The 24578-nt window shown below is 39.7% G+C and overlaps 1 protein-coding gene across 2 annotated transcripts; it reads left to right on the forward strand.

Moving 5' to 3' along the window:
* The first annotated feature begins 120 nt into the window (after positions 1 to 120).
* hnf4g (hepatocyte nuclear factor 4, gamma) lies at positions 121 to 18400 on the forward strand. 2 transcript variants are annotated; one of them, XM_086066163.1, is made up of 12 exons: positions 121 to 329; positions 2319 to 2396; positions 11148 to 11313; positions 12151 to 12245; positions 13168 to 13274; positions 13385 to 13534; positions 15194 to 15281; positions 15639 to 15791; positions 16703 to 16752; positions 16899 to 17085; positions 17887 to 18006; positions 18110 to 18400. In XM_086066163.1, exons 2-12 carry the CDS (start codon positions 2366 to 2368, stop codon positions 18229 to 18231), a joined length of 1269 nt encoding a protein of 422 aa, XP_085922289.1. In that variant the 5' UTR covers positions 121 to 329; positions 2319 to 2365; the 3' UTR covers positions 18232 to 18400. The 2 variants fall into 2 exon arrangements, with proteins under 2 accessions (XP_085922289.1, XP_085922288.1); XM_086066162.1 differs by lacking the exon at positions 121 to 329 and having other exon boundaries at positions 2229 to 2396.
* The last annotated feature ends 6178 nt before the right edge of the window (positions 18401 to 24578 follow it).

The following is a 24578-nucleotide window of genomic DNA, read 5'->3' on the forward strand; positions in this document are numbered from 1 at the left end:
AAGCAAATATGTTCACAAGTAAACTTGCACATTCTAAAGCAGTTTGCAAAAATGAGGCAGCAGGTGGCAGTAGTAAATAATGGCGTCAATACGAATGCAGCATACAATAGTACTACTGCCTCACCTCATCCTGTGTATGTAGGAATGTTCTTTTTCTACCACACTAAAATAAGTATATGGCATTGTGGTGTGGTGATGACCAAAACCTGGCTATGTTGTCCCTGACACGAGACGTGAGTTACTGAATGACTTTGTGTGACCACAACTGAAGTTAGGCCAAACCTGAAAATGCGAAAAACACAGATGAATTTCCTTTTAAATGAACCAAGGTAAGAAAACAAGATGCATATAACACTTGGCTGTATCAAATATTTTGTGTTTATGAATGTTATGCGTTCATTGACACTTGTCGGTTATTATTCTGGTTCTGTTACAGAACAGTGCAGTGGTGTCAACTGTTCTACCGAATACTGAGAGCTGTTCACAATACTTACACCATTTCATGGATCTGTATGAGTTAGTCAAAGTACTACCATTTACTTAATATTATGGTATGATTATTAATGATCACATATAATTGAGGCTGTAAATTAATAATTAATTCACTTTATATAGCGCTTGTTCTCATTACGGTAAGTTCACAAGTAAACTTGAGCTATCAAAATAATCCTTTAAATAAACGCTGGTTTGGAGTCAATTAGATAAGGTCTTGGAAATTCAATTGAGCATGGAAGTAATTCAAGTATAAAATATATGTGTCAAGTTGCTATGTTGGCTTGTATAATCTAACAGCTAAGGGTGATATACACATTAATTTGGAACAATTCAATTATTATTATTTTTTTACAGAAACTAGTTAACATGTTCGAACAATGTCATCTGAGCCAATCATAATAGTCTTTAAAAAAATGGATAACTCTATACTGTTTTTAATACATTTTGTTTTGAAAAACAGCTGTTCTTACAGTCTTGGAAACATGAGCATTTTTACACACAGTTTCCATACTTTTTCAGATGGGAAATTTTATTAAATCAAACTCAATTTTCCATACTTTTCTTACATGCCTCTAACCCCCTTTAATGTAATAAATTCCTGAAAATGTAATATCACTTGAAAATGTAATGAAATCTGCACTGGCCTCGATCAAAAATGTAAATAAAACCCAATAATATAATCATTAGACCAATAATGTCATAAAGAAAGTCTTGACTGATGTAACATTTTTACCGAAAATATAATATTTTATTACATTATTAAATAACTCCAACACTAACCTTAATTTAAATGAGACAATGTTAAAAATACACTTTGGAGGGTGAAATCAACTCTGAAACATTTAACACCAACATTGTAACACTCCAATCTATTTAACAGTCTTAGATTCTCTAAACACAAAATATAGAACTTTAGACTGAAAATTGACTTACACATTACATTATGTGTCAAGTTTTATATGAGCAGTTTTGAGAAAAACACACACCTGAAATAATGTAACAAGGTATTATGACAATATCAGTCAGGATTTGTTATTACTTTATTGGTGAAATTATTACATTATTGGGTTTCCTTATATATATTTTTTGATTAAGTTAATTTAATTGATATTTTCAGGAAATTATTACATCATAGCATCACAACATAGATTGCTAATTAGCATTAGCATTGAGAGAGCACACCGACAGGTGGTTGTTTTAAATGCATAAGCTATAATTCTGTTTGCTATGTTTATTTTGACCATAAACCTCAACTGGGAGTGGCATTTAACAGCTTGAAGCCTCGTTTTGATAAATTGTTCACTATTTACCAAACTGCTGCTTATTGTGAAGCATGTATGTGATTTCACTGCCACCATATAGCGACAGTGACTTAGCAAGTTTGTAAGTCGAGTGACTTGTATCTTAAGGCATCACTGTATTTAGTTTTAACATTGCTCTTAATATACATTTAATCGTATTGTCTCACACTTGACTTTTGTATCCATAGCTTGTCTTACTGAGAATGCCAAATAAACTGTTACTTTGTTACCATTGCTTTGTAAAACATTACCTCAACTCATCTTAGCTCTCTTAGCTTGAAGGCCTCGCTTGACTTCCACGCATGCACACAAACACTCACACCTGGTGATCCCTCTCCTTTTGGATTTTATGGCGCTTGGGTTACTGTTTAACATCCCCACCCATTTTTGAGTTTGTTTAGTAAATCGATCTAATGGCAGGGCTATGGTGGCGCCATTCAATGTGTCGCTCCATGAATTATAGGCTGCTCGCCTCTCCAAACTACACTTTTTAAAGTGGTTGACTGAATTTACCTTTGTCAGCCTCTCCCAGCAGGACTTGCTCACTGCCAGCGTACACATCTGAATAAATGCACATCCCAGACAAGAACAGAAATACAGGTAAGGCACATTTATTCTAAGTCACTGAAATGAAAAATAGCATCAGAAGTTGTTCATCCTCTATAATGAATCTTACCACAAGTAGTGTTGTTTTGTATTATTGGTACAACACAGTGATGATGATCACTCAAAACTTTATCTTGTTATTTTTTTTTCTCCAAGTATGTTTAGTGGGACGGTGCTGCCACCTCACACTATTTTGCAAAGGCAGATGCGCATGATGTGCTGTAGAAATCATGTGATAGCCCACTAGAGATGTGCTATACCAGCAAGACAAATCTTTCCACCCCCCTACACGTAACTAATGTATATTTTTAGTAAATGAAAAAATTATGTAGTGCTGATCTTGACTCGATGAGGCTACTCTTAATTTGACTGGATCCTTAGCCTAGTATACCTACAGAATGAGTGAATTGAATTGCATGATATCTTGTATATAATAGATGTGAGAGGTGTTTATGATATTTTGTCCCTCTCATTGATAAAGCTAACCAAAATATTGAAAATGTGGTGCAATCCAACATCCCTGCAAATTGCAACCATACTACAAAATATTGTTAAAATATTACCTGGATCAAAGAAATAGCAATATTTAATGTAATTGTTATTTTCATTTACACAGCTCAAGTATTGTAATTTAGGTGCCGGTGTATCTAAATTCGTGGCTGGTGAGTCGATGCAATATAATTCACATTTTCCATTACTGACCTGAATGCTGTAAAGTAGTGATGGAAAAATGAAGCTTCATGAAGCACTTGCGATATTTGTTTACTGCTCTAAGTGGTGCTCTTGGATTAAAGGCTAGTGCAATGGAAATTGGTTACATTTCCACCGAATCTTTAAACCAAGAGTGCCATAGAGGAGTAAAAAAAAAAGAGAAGCTTCATGAAGCGTCGTTTTCCCATCACTACAGTGTAAAGGTTCTGTTCCATAACTTCCTGTATAATGCTGCATGTTCTTATGTGCTGCATCATGTTTGTATCACATCATATGAGGGGCGAAAAACACACACATACACACACGATTACATTTTCAGGCCTCGGTCATTGCCTTGATCGTTAGAATAGACAACATGAATATTAACAATATTTCTGAATGAAAATAATGATGGACAACATACCTTTGTGTTTTGTTTTCCATCCATCCATCCATCCATCCATCCATCCATCATCTGCCGCTTATCTGGGGTCAGGTCGTGGGGGCAGCAGGTTTAGAGGGGAAGCCCAGCCACTTCAACCAGCTCCTCCGGCAGGATCCCAAGGCGTTCCCAGGCCAGCCGAGAGACATAGTCTCTCCAGCGTGTCCTGGGTCGTCGCCGGGGCCTCCCGCCGGTGGGACATGCCCGGAACACCTCTCTAGGGAGGCGTCCAGGAGGCATCAGAACCAGATGCCCGAGCCACCTCAACTGGTTCCTCTCAACGCGGAGGAGTAGCGGCTCGACACTGAGTCCCTCCCAGATGACCGAGCTTCTCACCCTATCTCTAAGGGAGAGGCCGGAAACCATGTGGAGGAAACTCATTTTGGCCGCTTGTATCTGGGATCTTGTTCTTTCGGTCACGAGCTGTGGGTCGTCATAGGTGAGGGTAGGAACATAGATTGACCGGTAAATCGAGAGCTTTGCCTTTTGGCTCAGCTCCTTCTTCGATACAGAGTCGGCATCACTGCAGACGCTGCACCGATCCGTCTGTCGATCTCCCGCTCCAACCTACCCTCACTCGTGAACAAGACCCCAAGATACTTGAACTCCTCCACTTGGGGCAGGATCTCATCACCGACCCGGAGAGGGCACTCCACCCTTTTCCGACTGAGGACCATGGTCTCGGATTTGGAGGTGCTGAGTTTCATCCCAACCGCTTCACACTCGGCTGCGAACCGCTCCAGTGAGAGTTGGAGATCACGGCTTGAAGAATCCAACAGCAGAACATCATCTGCAAAAAGCAGAGATGCAATGCTGAGGCCACCAAACCGGACTCCCACAACGCCTAAAAATTCCGTCCATAAAAGTTATGAACAGAATGGGTGACAAAATGCAACCTTGGCATAGTCCAACCCTCACTGGAAACGTATTTGACTTACTGCCGGCAATGCGGACCAAACTCTGACATCGCTTGTACAGGGACCGAACAGCCCGTATCACGGGGCTCGGTACCCTGTACTCCCGAAGCACCCCCCACAGGATTCCCCGGGAGACACAGTCAAATGCCTTCTCCAAGTCCACAAAGCACATGTGGACTGTTTGGACGAACTCTCATGCACCCTCGAGGATCCTGCCGAGGGTGTTGAGCTGGTCCACTGTTCCACGGCCGGGACTAAAGCCACACTGCTCCTCCTGAATCCGACATTCGACTTCCCGACAGACCCTCATCTCCAGCACCCCTGAATAGACTTTACCAGGGAGGCTGAGGAGTGTGATCCCTCTTTAGTTGGAACACACCCTGCGGTCCCCCTTCTTAAAAAGGGGGACCACCACCCCAGTTTGCCAATCCAGAGGCACTGTCCCCAATGTCTACGCGATGTTGTAGAGGCGTGTCAACCACAACAGCCCCACAAAATCCAGAGCCTTTAGGAACTCCGGGCGAATCTCATCCAACCCCGGGGCCTTGCCACCGAGGAGCTTTCTAACCACCTCAGTAACTTCGACCCCAAAGATAGGGGAGCCCACCTCAGAGTCCCCAGACCCTGCTTCCTCAAAGGAAGACATGTCGGTGGAATTGAGGAGGTCTTCGAAGTATTCTCCCCACCGATTCACGACGTCCCGAGTCGAGGTCAGCATCACCCCATCTTCACTATACAGTGTTAATGGCGCACTGCTTTCCTCTCCTGAGACGCCGGAGGGTGGACCAGAATTTCTTCGAAGCCGTCCGGAAGTCGTTTTCCATGGCCTCACCGAACTCCTCCCATGTCCGAGTTTTTGCCTCAGCGACCGCCGAGGCTGCTTCAGTCGGTACCTGTCAGCAGCCTCCGGAGTCCCACAAGCCAAAAAGGCCCAATAGGACTCCTTCTTCAGCTTGATGGCATCCCTTACCCCTGGTGTCCACCAGCGGGTTCAAGGATTGCCACCACGACAGGCACCAACCACCTTACGGCCACAACTCTGATCGGCCGCCTCAACAATGGAAGCGCGGAACATGGTTCACTCTGACTCAGTGTCCCCCGCTTCCCTCGAGATAAGGGAGAAGTTCTGCCGGAGGTGGGTGTTGAAACACTTTCTGACATGGGATTCTGCCAGATGTTCCCAGCAGACCCTCACAATACGTTTGGGTCTGCCAGGTCGGACCAACCTCTTACCCCGCCATCGGAGCCAACACACAACCAGGTGGTGATCAGTTGACAGCACAGAAGTCCAATAACAAAACACCGCGCAGGTTCTGTGCAGGGGGGCCGTTCCTCCTAATCACGCCCCTTCAGGTCTCACCAACATTGCCCATGTGAGCATTGAAGTCCCTCAGCAGAACGAGGGAGTCCCCAGAGGGAGTACTCTCCAGCACACCCTCCAAGGACTCCAGAAAGTGGGTACTCTGAGCTGCAATTCGGTGCATAAGCACAAACAACAGTCAGGACCCGTCCTCCCACCCGAAGGGGGGTGGGAGGCTACCCTCTTGTTCACTGGGGTAAACCCCAACGTACAAGCGCCTGCCGGGTGGCAATAAGTATGCCCACACCTGCTCTGCGCCTCTCACCGTGGGCAACTCCAGAGTGGAAGAGAGTCCAGCCCCTCTCGAGAGGATTGGTACCAGAACCCAAGCTGTGTGTGGAGGCGAGTCCGACTATATCTAGTTGGAACTTCTCGGCCTCACACACCAGCTTGGGCTCCTTCCCATGCCAGAGAAGGTGACATTCCATGTCCCCAGAGGTAGCTTCAGTAGCCAAGGGTCGGACCAAGGCCTTTGGCTGCCACCCAGCTCGCTGCGCACTTGACCCCTTTGGCCCCACCCAAAGGTGGTGAGCCCATGGGTAGGGGGACCCACGTTGCCTTTTCGGGCTGTGCCTGGCCGGGCCCCAAGGGTATAGGCCCGACCACCAGACGCTCGCCTTCGAGCCCCGCCTCCAGGCCTGGCTCCAGAGGGGGGGGGGGGGGGGCGGAGACCCGCGTCCGGGCAAGGGAGGGGGGGTGGAGCGGGGGGGGGGGGCGGGGGGGGGGGGGGGCAAGGGAATCCGCGATCCAAAATTCTGAGCCATGCTTTGTGTGGTCCCTTACCTAGGACTTGTTTGCCATGGATGACCCTACCAGGGGCATGAAGCCCCAGACAACATAGCTCCTAGGCTCATTGGGACACGCAAACCCCTCCACCACGATAAGATGATGACTCACGGAGGAGTGTTTTGTGTTATTTTAAGTAATTGAACATTTAGCTAAAATTGTGCTGCAATGGATGATGATATGGTATTGTGCTATGTAATACTGTTCTGTGAGTGGAATACATAAACATTATAAACAATAAACATATACTGTATTATGAATTGGATGTAACATGAGTTTTTCAAATGCTTGAAGGAAAATTCAGTTAAGTCACTTGGGTAGGTTAACAACATATGCAACAATATGAACGATTGACATCTAAATAGTATTGGCAGTCTAATGACTAGTTATGACTAGTACACTGACACACACACACGCACACACACACGCAGACGCACGCACACACACACACACACACACACAGTGGTTGCGGTTGCCCACGGGTTTTATGGCTGCATGAAAGTGTATGGTTTCCAGGCAGAAACGAAGTTTCTCAGAATTTCCTTGTTGCTTTTACATGAATGATGCTACAATGTAGCCAACTTGTTGCATTTGTGTCTTATTAGTTCTTATTAATCAAGGATTGTTGCAGAAAAAGACTCACGAGCACATGATGGGAGTTACTTAAAATGGAATCAGATCTACTTTAATTTTGCTTTGTTAAATTGACTGCTGTATGTATTATGGCCACATCCTAATTCCTGTAAATACTTTTTGTCAATGGCTTTGTTTGTTAGGTGTATTAGTTAAGAGCGCATTTTCACTCTCCACAAATGTGATGAGTCAGGACGACTGAGTCCACTGCCTGGTTAAAATGTAATCTATCACACCTCTCTCTCTCTCTCTCTCTCTCTCTCTCTCTCTCTCTCTCTCTCTCTCTGTTTTACAGTACTTTATTGTAATCAAGCAACCACACTTGACATATAAAGTACCGTATATGAAATACTGGAAGATACCCCAACTAAAATCAGCATACTTAAAATAAAGGTAATATTTTTGACACCACTCTGGATCTAACTAGTGTTGCCTGTAGGTGTATCATCCTCTCTCACTTCATTTCAGATATGTTCTCTTATCTTTTACAACTGTCTTCAAGACAATACCCCAAAATAGTGACCTTTGAGACACACAATGAGGTTTAGCACAAGCCCGATATAAATTGCTCATTTAAACTGGTTTATGGTGGCAAATTGAAGTGCTCCTGGCTCAACAGGTGAGGTACCAAACTAATGTGGATTGCAGGCCGAGAGAACTCAGTGACATGAGAAATTTATAACAAAACAGGGTGACTTCTAATTTAGGGTGACTTCCATTGACGTGTGCTGCATTTGCATGTGGAAAATGTCGACATCCTTCACCATTGTACACTATAACAAATTCCTCAATTTGCCTATTTCAAATGTAAATACGGATACGTAATGCCTTCTTCTGAAACTGCAGTAGTAATCTAACTAATGTATATCTAAATGTGTATACATACACATTTAGATATTTTGATGGTCCGAGACAAACCCGTTTATTTTATTTAGGTTTATTTCGTGATCAAAGTCTACTTTGCAAAAAAAGAAGTTATAATATATATAGAGGAAACTTTTAAATGGAGTGTGTTGAGGTTAATCTGTGAATTTCTGAGTTAAAGTTTTATGAACCGAGAGTGTGTTTGTGGAAGGCTTTAATGGACTTATCAGTGTTTGGCTCTTTCAAAGAGTGCCTTTATAGATAATATCTGCTGAGGTGGTGCTGCTATTACTCCACTATTGATTAGATTAGGCCTCGGGAGGACACGCACACCCAACATCCCACATTCATAAATCTGTGCACATCCTCATGCCTTTGCACCTTTTATGACAAAAAAAAGTTGAGGTATATCTACCAAAATGAAAGGAAATACATGTCATACTCTTTAAAACATTGGAAAAAAAGGTGAAATTTCTTACACCGTAATCTTTCCATCCTTGTGATAAGTGCAGGGGAGAGGAGAGATAAGTATTGTACAATAAGGTGAGAAGTCTTCGTCACAGCTCCTCCTCCTCACCTTGTTTACGGACCAATCACATGAGATTATAGATCTTTTATTTAAGGGATCTTCCATGTCATCTCTGTAAAATGTTAGATAAAGTGGACACAAGCAAGTACAAGGAAAAAGAATAAGGACGGAAAGAAGGAACGAAGTGTGAGGATAACAGGAATGAAGTATCCAACTCTTGCTCAGAGTAAATCTCTATTAGATATGGAAGTTGCCAACTACTGTGACTGTCTGGATCCTTCATATAGCACACTGGGCTTTGACAATGCTGATGTACTTTATGGAGGAGGAGGAGGAGGAGGTAAGTCTGTACAGACACTGAAACACACATTGAAATTCAACGACCTGGTTTACAAGCAGGGCAAATGTTCTGTAAAGGAAGCAAAGAGGTGCATCTTTTCAGCATATACAACGCAACTACAGCTGAGAATGGTGTTGGAAGACTCAAGGCTCAAATGTACAGTAAATGGCAAATGCACTTTGAATGTGTAAAATTCTAGTATCTAATGCAAGTTGCCTCCTTTCATGGCTAATATGATGTGCTTGTTAGTTGGATAGAACAGAAAATTCTACTAAATGAATCCGGTATCTTTGCCTTAGAATCTCTCACTGAAGAACAAAAGTTAAGTCTGAAAATAATCGGTAATAAACACTGTCAATACATTGGCAAAATCTTTTTATTTTTTTCTTAAACATGTTATCTTTACTGTTAAATAACTGGTCACAATGATTGGAGATAATCCAAAGAGTGTATTTTGTTCAATTAAAATAAATAAATAAAAATCAAGTGTTTTTGTTATGATAATCATCACAGTGACAGATTAAGAAAGAGTGTTTATGTTTATTGTTTGGTAAATAACACACTATAACAATCAACAGCATGCTAGTGAAAATCCACCTCTTTTTATTTTATTTTAATCCATCTCTGGTCCATCAATCCATTTTGCCTTGTACTGCCACGTGCTGTTGACTGAAACTGACATCACAGTGCCTAAAAGCTCAGCTTGTAAAGGTCGCATGACCAAACTTAGACCACAGGTGAGCCATTATTGGTTGTTACCTGAGCTCTTAGGTTACTGTGACGTCATTTTCAGTCGACAGCAAGTGGCAAAATGGCCGCCCCCTGAAATGGATCAAAACAGGTGGATTTTGCTGCTTTATTAATTTTCTGCAAACACAATAAGACACAGAGATCATATCATTGTACATTATTATTTTTTACTTGAAGCTGCACTTTGTAACAATTTGGCCAGAACTCTCACCTCTTTTTAAAAAAAAATTATTGATTGATTTATTTTCTTGGAATATGTGCTGGTTGATGGTCTGGCCTACATTGAAAAGCAACACTTGTAGTTTGGACTTATATACAGTAGCTTTTTTTGTGTGTGACCCCCTTTGGACACACTCCACTAGTTCACTTGAAGAATATTACTTTGTAGATTATAGCTGCCATGTACAAGTTTGAAATCATTAATTTATAAATCAGATAAACATACAGTAGACAAATGTTGGGTATGATGCTGTGAAATGAAAAAATGAACTGATATTATCACAAGTCCATTAAAAATATAAATAGACAACAAAAGACTACAGATTAACCACTATGGTATAGTTGTTGCCTTCCGTATGAAAACTGGAGGTGGAAGGGCACATAAGCAAATGAATGGCTTTTTAACTGTTGATGATTGGAAAACTGATTACATTTTATGTTGTGCATGCCCCCTATTTTCCATTGATTGTTGTGAATTATGTTTATTTCTTTGATTGCGCGCAAAATGACAAAATCAGAGGACAGCAAAGACTAATAAAAGCATACAATCAGAATTTTAATAAAGCTGAGAACAGTTAGGTAGAAATTGCAGGTACGAGTCATAAAAATGTTTTATTGACTCGTGACTATTTTCCTGATGTCATCCCAGCGTACGTGATGATAAAATAGTGGCAAAAAATTACATCTTTCAATCCTCACGTGATGTTCATTTGTATTTGGCAGACTTTTTCAAGGTGGCAAACGGCCAAACAGTGATAATGATTATGGTTTTGTTTGTGGTGACAAAAGCGGCAGTGCTTATCATAATAATCAAAATGAAAGGGTAATAACAATGCGGAAATGACTGTGGAAATATGGATATCAACCCGAATGTTTATTAAGGCCACTGATTGAATCCAATGCTTGCTATTTCTTGATTGAGTTTATAACAGTACTATTAGGTATATGCAATATACAAACATACTGTAGCCCTTTTGCACCTGTACTTAGGAAAACTTTCAAACTTGTAATACAACTTTCCTTCAGAAGAAATTCATATGATAATAATCCATTCATTTAATGACAAATTTTCAATTAATAAAAACTTAACCAAGAAGCAAACAGTATTAAATATTATGTTCTCTTGGGAACTACACTACCGTACTGTAGTCCATTTGCCCATCTACCTCTCTGTACTGCATTTTTGTATATTTCCCTTTGTTTTGTCTGTCTCAGAGAGCATGCCGACAGATTCAAGCCTACCTTGTCCGGATGGGACCAACAGTAACTGTGCCATCTGCGGAGACAAAGCCACAGGGAAACACTACGGCGCATCCAGTTGTGACGGCTGCAAAGGTTTCTTTAGGCGCTCCATACGCAAGAGCCACATCTACACTTGCAGGTACACAAATTAGAAAAAGCGATATGATGCACAAATCCAACATCTATAGCAGGGGTGTCAAACTCACATTAGCTCAGGGGCCGCATTGAGGAAAATATATTACCAAGTGATTGGTAAAATAATGGTATAATTTAAAAACAATTGCCGTTAATTATACGCAGATTTTCGCTATTTGTGGGCCAGCCAATTACGGAGCTCAACTGTAATATTGTTCCAAAAAATAACACAAATGAAAATGGAATGCGGCAACACTTTGCCTATAGTTCCGGACGTGTTAAATCTACCTGTTTTGCATATATATTGTTCCCAGAATGCATTGTGTGGCGCAGTTAATGAAGTTATAAGGACGTTAATCCTTGTCATGTGTATTTGGGTTACCAGTTATTTAATTTGTGTCGTATTTAACACGTTTATGTCGGTCTAAAAACTTTTTTTTTTAAACAAACCGTAACATTTAAGTTGTGTGTAAAATAATGACATCCAGGACAATTCCGTGTACAAGTTGCATTGCTCATCTGAGGACTGCTTGTGAAATTGCAAATTCATATTGTTTGATTGTGGCCGGCTGCTAATTAATTGGTCCGACATTACAAAAAAAAAAGTACTTTACAAAATCGTCTCGCGGTCCAGATTAAATCCCGTCGCGGGCTTGATCCTGTTTGAGACCCCTGATCAATAGCCTCTTTATGGAGGTAAATACTGAAGGATCAATGTATCTTAAAACATTAATTATGTGTTATTGTAGCGTACATTGTTAACTTGCGCTAGGTACACTAGATAATGTGACTCAGTTTTTTCTTGGAAAGCTATAACAGAACTGTTTTTGGTCATACGTAGGTTCAGCAGGCAGTGCATCGTCGACAAAGATAAGAGGAACCAGTGTCGTTTCTGCAGACTCAACAAATGTTTCCGAGCTGGCATGAAAAAAGAAGGTAACTTCCTATTTTACAGGAAATTTCCATGGCACCGGACAAGTAACCATAATGAAACTACCGGTACTCACATACAGTTGATGCCCATTTTATGAATTATTATGTGGTGCGACCAATAGGAAATAACCAATTTGCGACTTTTATTTTGAAATACGTTTAAAGATAAGAGTTTGTCTGACCCACAAGAGAGTGACAAACACATTGGAGCAGCTATCAGGTTTGTACTGTCTCACAATTATGTAAAAAAATAATAATAATAATAAAAAAATAAAAAATAAAAAGCTACCCTTTTACCAACAGGCATGTGGGCAACAAAAAACCAAAAAAATCATATTAATTTTGCCCAACAAATATATGTTATGTTATACAAATAATTTTACCTGTGTGGCTCGCTAGCTTGTTTTGCTTAGATGACTATTGTAAGCTTAATAACTTTGTGGTGCGACCGACCATTTGGTGCGTCCATTGTAGAAAGCTTCCTATGATAGATACATGTCCTAAATTAGAGTTGTACTAAATTGCAGATAATAGTAAATAAAGAAGTTTTTACAATACATTAACTATGTGTGTGTGGGTGTGTGTGTGTGCGTGTGTGTGTATATATGGGCTCAATTCCAAAATCTGCTTCAAAATGGATGACATTGTCATAGCTTTAAAATAGGTGATTACGTGTGTGTGTTTATGAGGAGAATAACCTTGGCGCAGTGTTTTATGACCCCTAATCATGTGCTATTCAAAGCTGTTGTTCTGGATTGTAACTGGTTAACGTTTGACTCCTGTTGCTGATGCCAGCCTCTATGACTATTCTCTTAAATATTAACTGCCCAACGGGCTGTCTGCTCTCATCTAAGACCACATGGAGAAGGAGTTGCACTAAACAGTGAGTATATATTAATTTATTAAACTGTGCATTATTTTTTAGCCGTGCAAAATGAGAGAGATCGGATCAGCTCTCGGAGAAGTATTCCTGACCCTCAGGATCTTCCAACCATCACAGTTTTAGCACAAGCTGAATCACTATCCCAACAGGTGGTCATCCATCCCTCTTATGACTTTCTCAAGATAAGCAATAAATATGGTCTGTACGTGGAGTGTGATAGTGATGACCCACTCAATCTTCTGTTCCTGTTCCTATCCAGATCAGCACTCCAGTTGGAATAGCAGACATTAGAGAGCAGAAATCTGCCACTGTTGGGGATGTGTGTGATTCGATGAGACAACAACTACTGGTTTTGGTGGAATGGGCCAAATACATTCCATCCTTTGGAGAACTACCACTGGATGACCAGGTAAGAGGACATCTTGGGGTCTATCACCTTTGTATGAAACAGTTGATACATCCATGTATCAGTTGCTGTGCTGGTATTGTATTTTCATAAGAATTTAGTTGGGAGCCAAGCTTAACTTAAGCACATGAGGCGGCATTGCTCAGTGGTAGAGTGGTCATCTGCCATCCGTGAGGTTGTGGGTTCGATTTGTATTCCTTGTTACCATGTTGAAGTGTCCTTGAGCAAGACACTGAAGCCGGATTTGCTCCTAGTGGACCTGGCAGCTCCTTGTATGGCAGGGACAACTGGTGTGTGAATGTGAGGCATTTTAAAGCACTTTGGGCACCATATGGTGGTAGTTAAAGCGTTGTAAAAGAAGCAGTCCATTTACCATTTCACGCTATTTTCTTACAAGCTTAATGGCCGCCCCTTACTTGCCTGTAAGCCTGTAAGCCTGTACTGGGGGAATTCCAGTCGCAACACAGCAGACACATCCACATCAAAGTTTAGTAGTAATACATTTAATAATAATGCATATATCTGTGGAGACTGGGGTCAAGTTGTATTTTACAGTTTTAAAAATGTGCAGAATTTCCCAAGTTACTTCATGTTAAATATTCGATTTTAATATGAAAAGAAAAATGCACGGAGCTGTCACCATTGTCTTATAAACGCAATGATGCCATGTAGTGACAGAAAAATGACCAACGCAAATCAATGTCACACTTGTTTGTTTTTTTTACAGTACAGTACATCTTTTTAATTTGAGCTCAATTTTATGAATGGTTATGAAATCTCCACATCAATGACTAAAAGATGCAGCCATATTTCTATTAGTTTAACATTTTATCCACTTCTATGTTAACAACTGTATGAAAACATTTTATTGTACATTTTATTGTACATTTAGAACGGATATAAAATTAGTGTTTTATCATGAGTTAACTATTGAAGTCATGCAATTAATTACAATAAAAAAAAAAAATTGCCTGACACCCCCATTTTAAATATAATGTATGTCAATGTTATGGCAAAATATGACATCTTCTAGTAAGTTTAGGTCGTAGGGTGAAACCAAGATTCTAATTTCTAAACATGTTTGGGAAAGCCGATATGATCAGGGGTCACCATCTCCGGTCCTTTCCTGCATGTTTTAAATGTTTCCCTACTCCAAAATACCTGATTCAAATGATCAGCTCATCTGCAAGCTCTGCAGAAGACTGATCCTGATCATTTCAGGTGTGTTGGAGGAAAGAAACATCTAAAACATGGATCAGGATCAGTCTTCTGCAGAGCTTGCAGATGAGCTGATCATTTGAATCAGGTAGTTTGGAGTAGGGAAACATCTAAAACATGCAGGACCGGAGTTTGTGACCCCTGTCATAGATCAGTCATATAACTTAAATATGCTTTTTTTTTCTTTTCAAACAAATTTCCACTAATGTCTTGACAGAGCAGGTTGCTGTATCTCAACCAAACGCTCTATTTGTAAGAGCCTCATCAACCAAGTACTGTAAAGTAATACTGTATTGGAAGTAATGATTAACCAAAGAGTTATTATCATACAGAGACTGTATGCTCAACTTCATCCTGGATATTTTCCGAGTGTTATTAATGTAGGAAGCAAAGGCGTGCATTGTTTCATTGTTTGTGTTTCAAGTGTTTTGTGTTTGTTTGCAGGTGAGCTTGCTCAGGGCTCATGCAGGTGAGCACCTCTTGCTGGGCGTGGCCAAAAGGTCAATACCATTCAAGGACTTCCTGCTTTTAGGTAAATGGCTGCGAGAATGTCATCTGGCTCTATATGTGGTGCATTCCCGTGATTCGGCACTCAAATGTGATGACTGATTCAATGTTGTGTTAGCTGAGGAATGATTTACTAAAAGGGCTCTCTCTCTTTGTGACTTCAAAAGTGTAAATGGTACAACTCATTGCTGGGGCGTGTGACTGCGTCATACTGTTAGCTGATTTGTCACCATCCTACTTTGAAGTGCACAAACATTCTCCCACCTTCATCATGACCTTACCTGCATTTGTTAAAAAAAAGCCTAACAAGGGTCCCTGGGTCACACCTTAGCGCCTCCGCTTCCTCCTAACACCACAAATGATTGTATGTGTCTGTGTGCAGGTAATGGCTGTGTGATACACAGGGACAGTCCAGAATCCGAGCTCTGCCGGGTTGCAAACAGAATTCTGGATGAGTTGGTCCAGCCTTTTCAGGATATCCAAATTGATGACAATGAATATGCTGCACTCAAGGCCATCGTCTTCTTTGACCCTGGTAACTTACTGGCTTGCCGCCACATTTACTATCGTTAATTTTACTCTGATTTGATTTTTATTCAATCGGGTGGTCTGGGTGAGACCAGAGGTGTCACATAGCACTTATTGAGTAAAAATAGGCATCAGTAAAATTAATGAAAATCTATTACATCCATGGCAAACACACTCAATGAGGTGCGTACGCATATATGCAAGAATATTTTAATTATTTTCACCAAGTTAGCATAGCACACAGAGGTTTTGCTAATATGTTTGCTATATTTTCTTCAGTAAATGCTATGTACTTTGAATATCAACAGCTACATTTAGTCTCAAATTATACTAAAAATTGGCTTACTTGTAATCATTGACTCATTAAAATTGCTTTGGGTTTCATACTCCGCAAATCTAAAATTGCGCCCTACGTGTATGTGGGCATCGGTAAAATGCTTTCTTGGTGTCTTGCGGCACTTGAGAAATGTTGCACTTCTCAAAGAATCGTAATTCTGGACAAGAACGTGACAAAAACACACACAATAGGGGTGACCAATGGGGTGGCCAGGTTTCAATCCACCCCCCAGGTCTGAGCCTGTGGATACGTTCATTTTTTATCATGCTGCATGTTTATTACTGTGATTTGCACTGGGTGTACCTAATGTTATGGCCAGTGAGACAATTCTGTGTTGGTTTAAGAGCAGGATAATACACACACACACACACACATATATATATATATATATATATATATATATATATATATATAAGGGTCGCGGGGGCGCTGGAGCCTATCCCAGCTGGCTTTGGGCAGTAGACACCTTGAACTGGTTGCGAGCCAATCGCAGGGCACACAGAGATAACAATATATATATTGTTTTTCTCTACAATATCATCTACGATATTCATCATATCTTGTCCCCCCCAAATCTGCAGATGCAAAGTCTTTGCGGGAGCCTTTGAAAATCAAAGCCACACGTCTGCAGGTAAGTGCAACCGTGCAGTTTTGATCATGTTTTAGATTACAATTACCACAAACAGGAGTTTCCTTAATAAACACAAAACTTAAATTGTTGTTTATTCACAATGTAGTTTTTTTATGCTTAAAGAGTCTCTGTATTGTGGGTTGCAGGTTCAGATGAGTCTAGAAGACTACATTAATGACCGCCAGTATGACTCGCGGGGGCGTTTCGGGGAGCTGTTACTCCTTCTGCCCACCCTGCAGAGCATCACCTGGCAAATGATTGAACAACTGCAGTTCATTAAGCTTTGCGGGCTCGCCAAGATAGACAACTTGCTGCATGAAATGCTGCTGGGAGGTGAGGATGTGTGTCGACGTAAACACTAACAATATAATAGTGGCTCTCCTAATGGTAGATGCTTGGAGCAATTCGAACAATGCATAAAAGCAAAATGTATAATTAGGAAAGTTTTGGAATGTGGTAAAGCAGGGATGGGCAACTTAAATACTGGAGGGGGCCACAATATTTCATCAGGGCTAACGGGCGCGGGGTCACATAAGACCATGCACTTCCTAACCAGTTGTGTTACAAAAATACTATTTTAATATGGCCAAAATACGTGCAAAATATGTGCTCTTAATATACTTCATTTATCATATATTTTTTTCAATGTACGTATAAAATATCCACTTTTCCAACCCAACAACAAAGTGATGGAACAAAATAATGACGTACTATATTCTTTTCCCCAGTTCAAAGGCTCTCGCATAAAAATTACTATCCAAGCAATAACTCATTTTGTAAATTTTTTCACAAAAAATATGTAGTATAGGGCAGTATAAGACCTAGGGCAGAGGTAGGCAATATCGGTCCTCGAGGGCCGGAATCCTGCAGGTTTTGGAGGTTTCTCACTTCCAACACAAGCTGATTCCAATCAACAGGATCGTTATCAGGCTTATGCAGAGCATGCTGATGAGCTGATCATATATCAGCTGTGTTGGAGAAGGGAAACTTCTGACCTAGGGTAAGCACCATGTCTAGTGGTGATTGGTGATATTACGTTTTAAAACTGCAGTCGACAACCCCGGATTGACATATTTGCAAATTATTTTTCTTTCTTTGCTTGTACAGTTATTCGGGTCTCTGTTTTCTGTCCAGGCTTGACATCAGAGAACACACACCTTCACCATCCAGCACACACTCAGCTAACCCAGGACCCTGTGACTGGACACACTCTTCTCATCAGCACCATGCCCATTACACACACTCAACAGATAGGTATAGTAAATACACACATAGGAAATAATACTGAAGCAAAAGAAATAAGAGCATCCATATAAAAAACGCCATTGTTAATCCATAATTTCATCTATTTCTGCAGCCTCTCCAGACACCCCCATCCCATCACCTCCTCAAGGTCCAGCCCCTGAGATGTACAAACACTTTTCCCAGCCCATTTGTCCTTCAGACAGTCCTTCACCTTCCACACAGACTGACCCCTGACAGGGGATCAGTGTCTTATATCACATTATGCTTTTTGGTCTCAAAATGCAAATAGAGCCATGCTCAGTAGCTGAGGGAAATAATGGTGGTTGCACAAAATATTGACACTTCGGGCACATTGGTGACATTTTCACTTAGGGGTGTACTCACTTTTGTTGCCAGCACGGGTATATGTACATACTGTTAGATATGTATATAGTTACATACACAATCAACATACAGGCATAAATGTCTAAACCATTGGCAACAAAAGTGAGTACACCCCTAAGTGAAAATGTCCATATTGGGCCTAAAGTGTTAATATTTTGTGAGACCACCATTGTTTTCCAGACTATATTACATCATGACTTTGGTCTCAATCATAGTGGAGGAACAAAGAGCTGAAGTTAAAATAGTCGAGTGGCCAAAATGCAATGTGCTGCAACATTAACGGCAATATTTTTTAAATGATTGCACCAAAGGACCAAGGTAAAAATGTGTCTGTGTATTGTATATTATTTTAATTTAGCACTATATAAGTAGCTACAAATATCAGCACTCAGCTTGACTACTTGACTAATAAAAGCTACACTGCCAAACTCCTGAACTATCAAAACCATTTTGATATAAAGTGTACATAGAGGACAGTGTAAAATAATACATGCGCTTGCAATACATGTTGATATATTCTGATATTTTATAAGTTTATAAGTTACTGTACATAAGGGGATTTCAGGTGATGTATAAAACTATTATTAAAATGTTGATTAAGTAACAGAATTCAGGAAATAACTTTTTGGAATTTATGTTTTTTTTCTTCTTCTTGGAACCAATGTACATATTAATGCATGTTATGTTAATTAAAAAGCCCCTCCCCCTAAGAAAACAAACAAACAAACAAACAAACAAATAATGATGTTGTTAAATTAGAAAATGTAATATTGCACTGCAACATTATTCTCAGTATGAGAATCGTTGCACACTGCAATCGCAATAAACCAAAATGAATACCTAGTGTCAATCAAAAGTGAATCTTATTGTGTTTATATGGACAGGATTTCATAAAAAAATAATTACCATTGTTTTACTGCATTTTATACTAAATTAAGTGTCTGCTTAACCTCAATATGGTTGAATATATTCATTAATAAATTATGTGTACACATAATTCTTATCATCTATACTGTTTTTAATTTAAAATAAACAAAGGGTTTGACAGAAAGAAGATTGTTACCGTTTAATGTATAGTATCCTTTGCTGTCACAAGAAATATAAATTTTTACTCACAAAATGGAAAATGACTTTTTATTTTATTTACTTCTACAGGAAACAATATCCGCAGAAATATATAATAATAATATATTGTTTTCCATGTGCAATAACACTAAGGCATGTTTGTCCATTACTTCTCCAAGAAAGTCATTATTTCCTCACACGCTTCCATTGGTCAGGGATGTACAGTTTGTTCCCAGACTATTGAAAGCTCACTGCTGGATGATGATGTTCATCAAAAATCTAACTTGTTTCCCTCCATCATTTATTTGAGAAGACACACATCGAAGCTGTAATGTAAAACATTCATTCCGGCTGAAACTGAGCTAGACTGGACAAGCTGTACTTTTAAATATGTTTGTCCAAACGTACACAAATCCTATTGTCGGAGTGTGCACTGTGTGTGCGTGTGTGGGTGTGTGTGCTCGCACGCACTGCGAATGCGGCCAGGGGATAAAACCGAGAGGTCTTCTTTGTATATTGTTGTGTGATTCAGAAAGAAACACTCAGTTTATGGCCATCTAAAATCAACATTGGCCAAATCCTCCATATCAACTCCATAATGGACACGCTGCCTGGCTCAGGTCAAAATAACACCAAACCACAATGGGACACGGTGTGCACGTATATACTGCATGTGTGTATGCGTCTGCCTGCAATTTATTTATGTATGCCGGTGCATGAGTGCACACTGTGTGTTTTTGGAAGTGTCTATACCCCGGGAACTTTAATCAAGGGCACAGTGTGGAGACATGGGGGCCTCGTCGCTCTCTTCTACCGCAGATAAAACTGTGAGTTAGCATGCCAGTCACATATCTCATCTGAGAGTCTCTTCCTCACACCTCCTACAGCACGCTATCACACACCGCCGTGATGGCGGCTCCACCTGAGCAGGATGACGAAGGGGGGATGTCAATATATAGGGATGGAGGAGCATGAGATGGACAGGGACATTTCATTCTTAAAAGCTTGATTTTGTTGTTTTTGTTGTTAATGAGACTGTGGTTTTGTACAAATAGATGGTTAGGAAGATTTTTTTTTTTTTTAGACTTTATGGAGCAATATCTATATCTTTATTTAACTTAATGGTCAATCTGATATTAAAAACATTAAAAGATAGTATCCTATTAGCATGCTGCTCTTCACTTAAGTACACCGGCATGATGTAATTGAATATGAAATTATTTACTACGAAGTCTGCCTTTAAAAATGACAATTTAATAATATGTAGATTATTTTGGTTTTATGTGCCATTACATGAAACTGTATGTTCATTATGTGAAGTGCATATAAATATGTAAACTAGATAATTTATTTTTTTCATACTGTATTTGTAAAAAAGCTTTATATTTCTGATTTATTTAGATTTTTGAAAGACAAATTCTACATGTTAATGATTGCTAGTAAGTTGCTGTTAAAGCTCAGAAAAAAGGTTAAATACAACGAATACAACGAATGAAATGGATTTAATTTGTGAATGTTTTTTGACGCACACCGCATTTCACATTTCTTTTGTCAACAGCTTTTGAGTACTGCCACATAACCACTAGATGGCAGTGCAAGTCTTTGCTTCATTACATACAGTCTGACCCTTTCCATGGCCATGATAATGCACTGTATGTCCTTCAATACGCATTCTGAGTCAAATTAGGAATCAAAACTAGCATGAATTATAATTATTATTATTTTAAATGAGAAATTGTGATTATATATGAATATATACTTTCACAAGTCAACTGATAACAATTGAACAAGTCAGTGTTTGCAAATGCAGCCAAATCTAATCACATAGGAACACATGGGAAGCTAATATATTGTCGTTAGGATACATCATACATTATTGCATAGTTTTTCCATTTCAAAATGAGTGAAAAGACTGCATAGGAAATGTGCCACTGCCGAATATTGGTCTGAAATGAATGGCATGTGTCACCGAACTCAGATTAAAGTCAGAGATTGTAGCCTATCATTCCTCACCAGTGCATCTACCCATAATTCCTCTCTGTCTCCAACATATCCGAAGATTCCCAGAGCAGGAGACAAGGTGAGCCTCCTGCTTCTACCTCTGGAATGAATTTCCACCTTTCCTGAGTGATTTTGTGTGCCTGACGCGTGTGCGCGTGTGTATGTGTGGTTTGTGATTATACCAGCGGCTGGCTGAAAGGAAGTAAAATACAGTGACAGCTTCATTTCCAAAGCTGAGTTCACATAAATGAGGGATTAAAGCAAGCAAGAAGATTCAGGGCTCACCTCGGCCCCAACGACTGCTTCCTCTCTTTCTGTCCATCTTTCCTTCCTTCTTTTTTATTTCAGTTTTTCTTACAGACATACGGCAGACCAAAAAGGCCACTGAAAAACATAAGCCACCACATACACACACACACTGAGCGAGGGAAGGGAGGGGGTTTCTGGGTTGTGTGCTGTACATCATGATGATGATGGCGACCAGGTTAGGGGAATGAAATTAGGGGTTAGGGGGAGGCAAGGGTGTGTCTGGTGGGGAACATTAGGGAAATGAAAAAGGGGTGGACCGCTGCCGGCTTCCGAGACGCAGACTTGTTAGAATAAAGGCATATAAAAAAAAGACAGGAGACAGAGGAGATGACAGGGTGGACGATAAGATGAGTGGTGCCGTAATGAAAACAGTCCTGTGCACCCTGAGATTACATGGGGAAGGAGATTGGAGGGGGACGGTGGTGGGGGCTGAAAAGCGAGGCATAGGGGGGGAAACTGGGATTAAGGCAGGAAGTGAACGAATTGAGAAAAATGGGCACTCATTTATAAAAAAACATAATATGAGTCAGCTAGATAGGACTTCATTTAGCGTATGGCCTTTGACCACAAGCAAGTGTTTCATTGGTTCTGTTTTTGATGATCAAGACGTGCTAAAGAAAATACTGCATAATGTTCCCATTACTTTACCTTAAAAACTACAATGGCACTCACCAAGGCACATTAATGCAATTTGGATCAGCAAATCGTCATAGAAAGCCACCATCTTGCATATTTTTATTCAGAGGCTTCACTGAGAAAACGGAGAAACATAAAAAATGTTACTTAGCTCAATTATTACTTACCTCAATTACAATGGTTAATAAATATCATTACATATATATATATATATATATATATATATATATATATATATATATATATATATATATATATATATTAGTGCTGTCAAAGTTAAAGCGGTAATTGATTAATTAATCACAAAAAATTATAGCATTAATCATGAATTAACGCAGATTAATCGCACTATTAATTTAGATTAGTCTTTAGCGTGACAGCGGATGGCTATGTTAAAGGTAGCACAGGTTGTGTTTGAGCAATAAAAATAATTTCATGCATTAAAGTAAAGCATTTAATGAATGTTTGCGTATCACATTTAGAATATTTGTTCATGTCAAAATATTGGGGTAATTTTTTTCCATTTTAAATTATGCAAGTTATTAACTGATTAGAAAAAGAGGAGGATGAGCAGTGCAGTGTGCAGTGGATCAAAAAATGTTGAAGACGTCCTCATAACATTAAACGTCAAAATAATTAACACATAACCGGTGCTCTTAAAATTTGGCGGGAATACAATTAAAATTAATTTAATTAATTGATTAATAGTGATTTATAAAAATTCTAAGATGTGATTAATCTGATAAAAATTTGAATTGTTTGACAGCTCATATATATAAAGAAGCTGCAATGACTAACTCTGGCCAGCAGACGGCAGCGTTCGCTGCTTGGCATGCATGGTCAAAGGGAACTGTCAGTACCAAATCAGTTTCAGCTGCAAAATTGGTTCCACGCGTGTGCGATAATGAGCGCATGCATAGAGTCGATCAAGTTTTACGACACTGCTTGATCGGTGAAGTTCATGTATTTGCGACACATGTTCCTGCTTGAACATTCTAAAATGTTATCGTGGTTTATATATTGTTTCAATAAATACTATACAGGACGTTCAGATTATGTTTAAAATTGCTCAGACTGTTAAGTGTATGAGGACGATAAAATGTACAGATGATGATGACAACGACGATGATGAAGATTGTCACACAACACACTATATCATCTTCTTCCTCAAAAGATGCTGCTGTTGCTGCTATTCCAACCCTATTAAAGCTATAGAAACTCAAGGGAAATGTTGCACCGCATCATCACAACGTCATCCACCATTTTGGAAGCTGTGGCGAATGCAAACAAAGCACGGCGGCCTACATCAACAAATTAAATTAGCTAGTTTTACTATGTGTCCAAGCGCACCAGTGTGTAAAAATAAATAAATTCAAACCATGAAAAAAACAAAACAAGTAACGTGAACGCAATGTATTTCGGTCGCGCATGCGTGGAAGCAATTAGGCAGATATAACCAATTAGGCGTCTGAGTGCCGTAAAGTGTAAACCGTTTTTTCGGTTGCATATGTGTAGAACCAATTTTGCAGCTGGGAATTTGGTACTGACAGGGTCTTTTGAATTTTAGCGCAAAGAAGAGCCACACACACGGTGGGAACAGCGGTGTAGCAAATGTAATCAACAAAGATGGCTGATTCCGATAAATAGTTTGTTGTTCCGGTTAACGCAGTCAGTCGAAATCACGTTGGGTTATGCAAAGTTTCTTTTTTGGAATAACTAAATTAATGTTGTAATAGATAAATATATTTATAATCGTGTAAATGATGTTTTGCCATTCACGGTCTTTGTCTCTACGGGGTTCGCCATTGTCGAGTGACGTCAGATTTAAACAGGTCGGGGTCCTTTCTTCCCCCCGACTTCGCAAGCTCAAAGGGGCAATCCGGTGTATACTTCCTGGTATGAAGTCGGAAAAGTCAGACTTCCCAACTTCCTCGAATGTAGCATTATAATCACATTCTTGTACGAAGAAAAGCCATATTATTTTAAAAACACTTCAAAATTAAATGTGTAGCTACACACGCACAGAAGTTAAATTAAAAACGTACCTTAATCAATGTTTGAAAACAAACAGTTCAAATTATTTATATGTTAATGTATACAGGACATTTGAAAGTTAAATACAACTGAATTGTACTCAACAAATATACCGTACTGGATTACCAAAACTTTAAAGCCACTGTAACATT

Source organism: Leptonotus elevatus, chromosome 21 (genome assembly GCF_054856555.1).
Source record: "Leptonotus elevatus isolate MCC_2025b chromosome 21, RoL_Lele_1.0, whole genome shotgun sequence".
NCBI classification, from domain to species: domain Eukaryota; kingdom Metazoa; phylum Chordata; class Actinopteri; order Syngnathiformes; family Syngnathidae; genus Leptonotus; species Leptonotus elevatus.

Coding starts and splice junctions, on each gene's coding strand:
- hnf4g (XM_086066163.1), top strand. CDS start 2,366: ATGCACATCCCAGACAAGAACAGAAATACAG. Junction 13,535..15,193: donor AACTACCACTGGATGACCAG/GTAAGAGGACAT, acceptor GTTTGTTTGCAG/GTGAGCTTGCTCAGGGCTCA. Junction 18,007..18,109: donor TACACACACTCAACAGATAG/GTATAGTAAATA, acceptor CTATTTCTGCAG/CCTCTCCAGACACCCCCATC.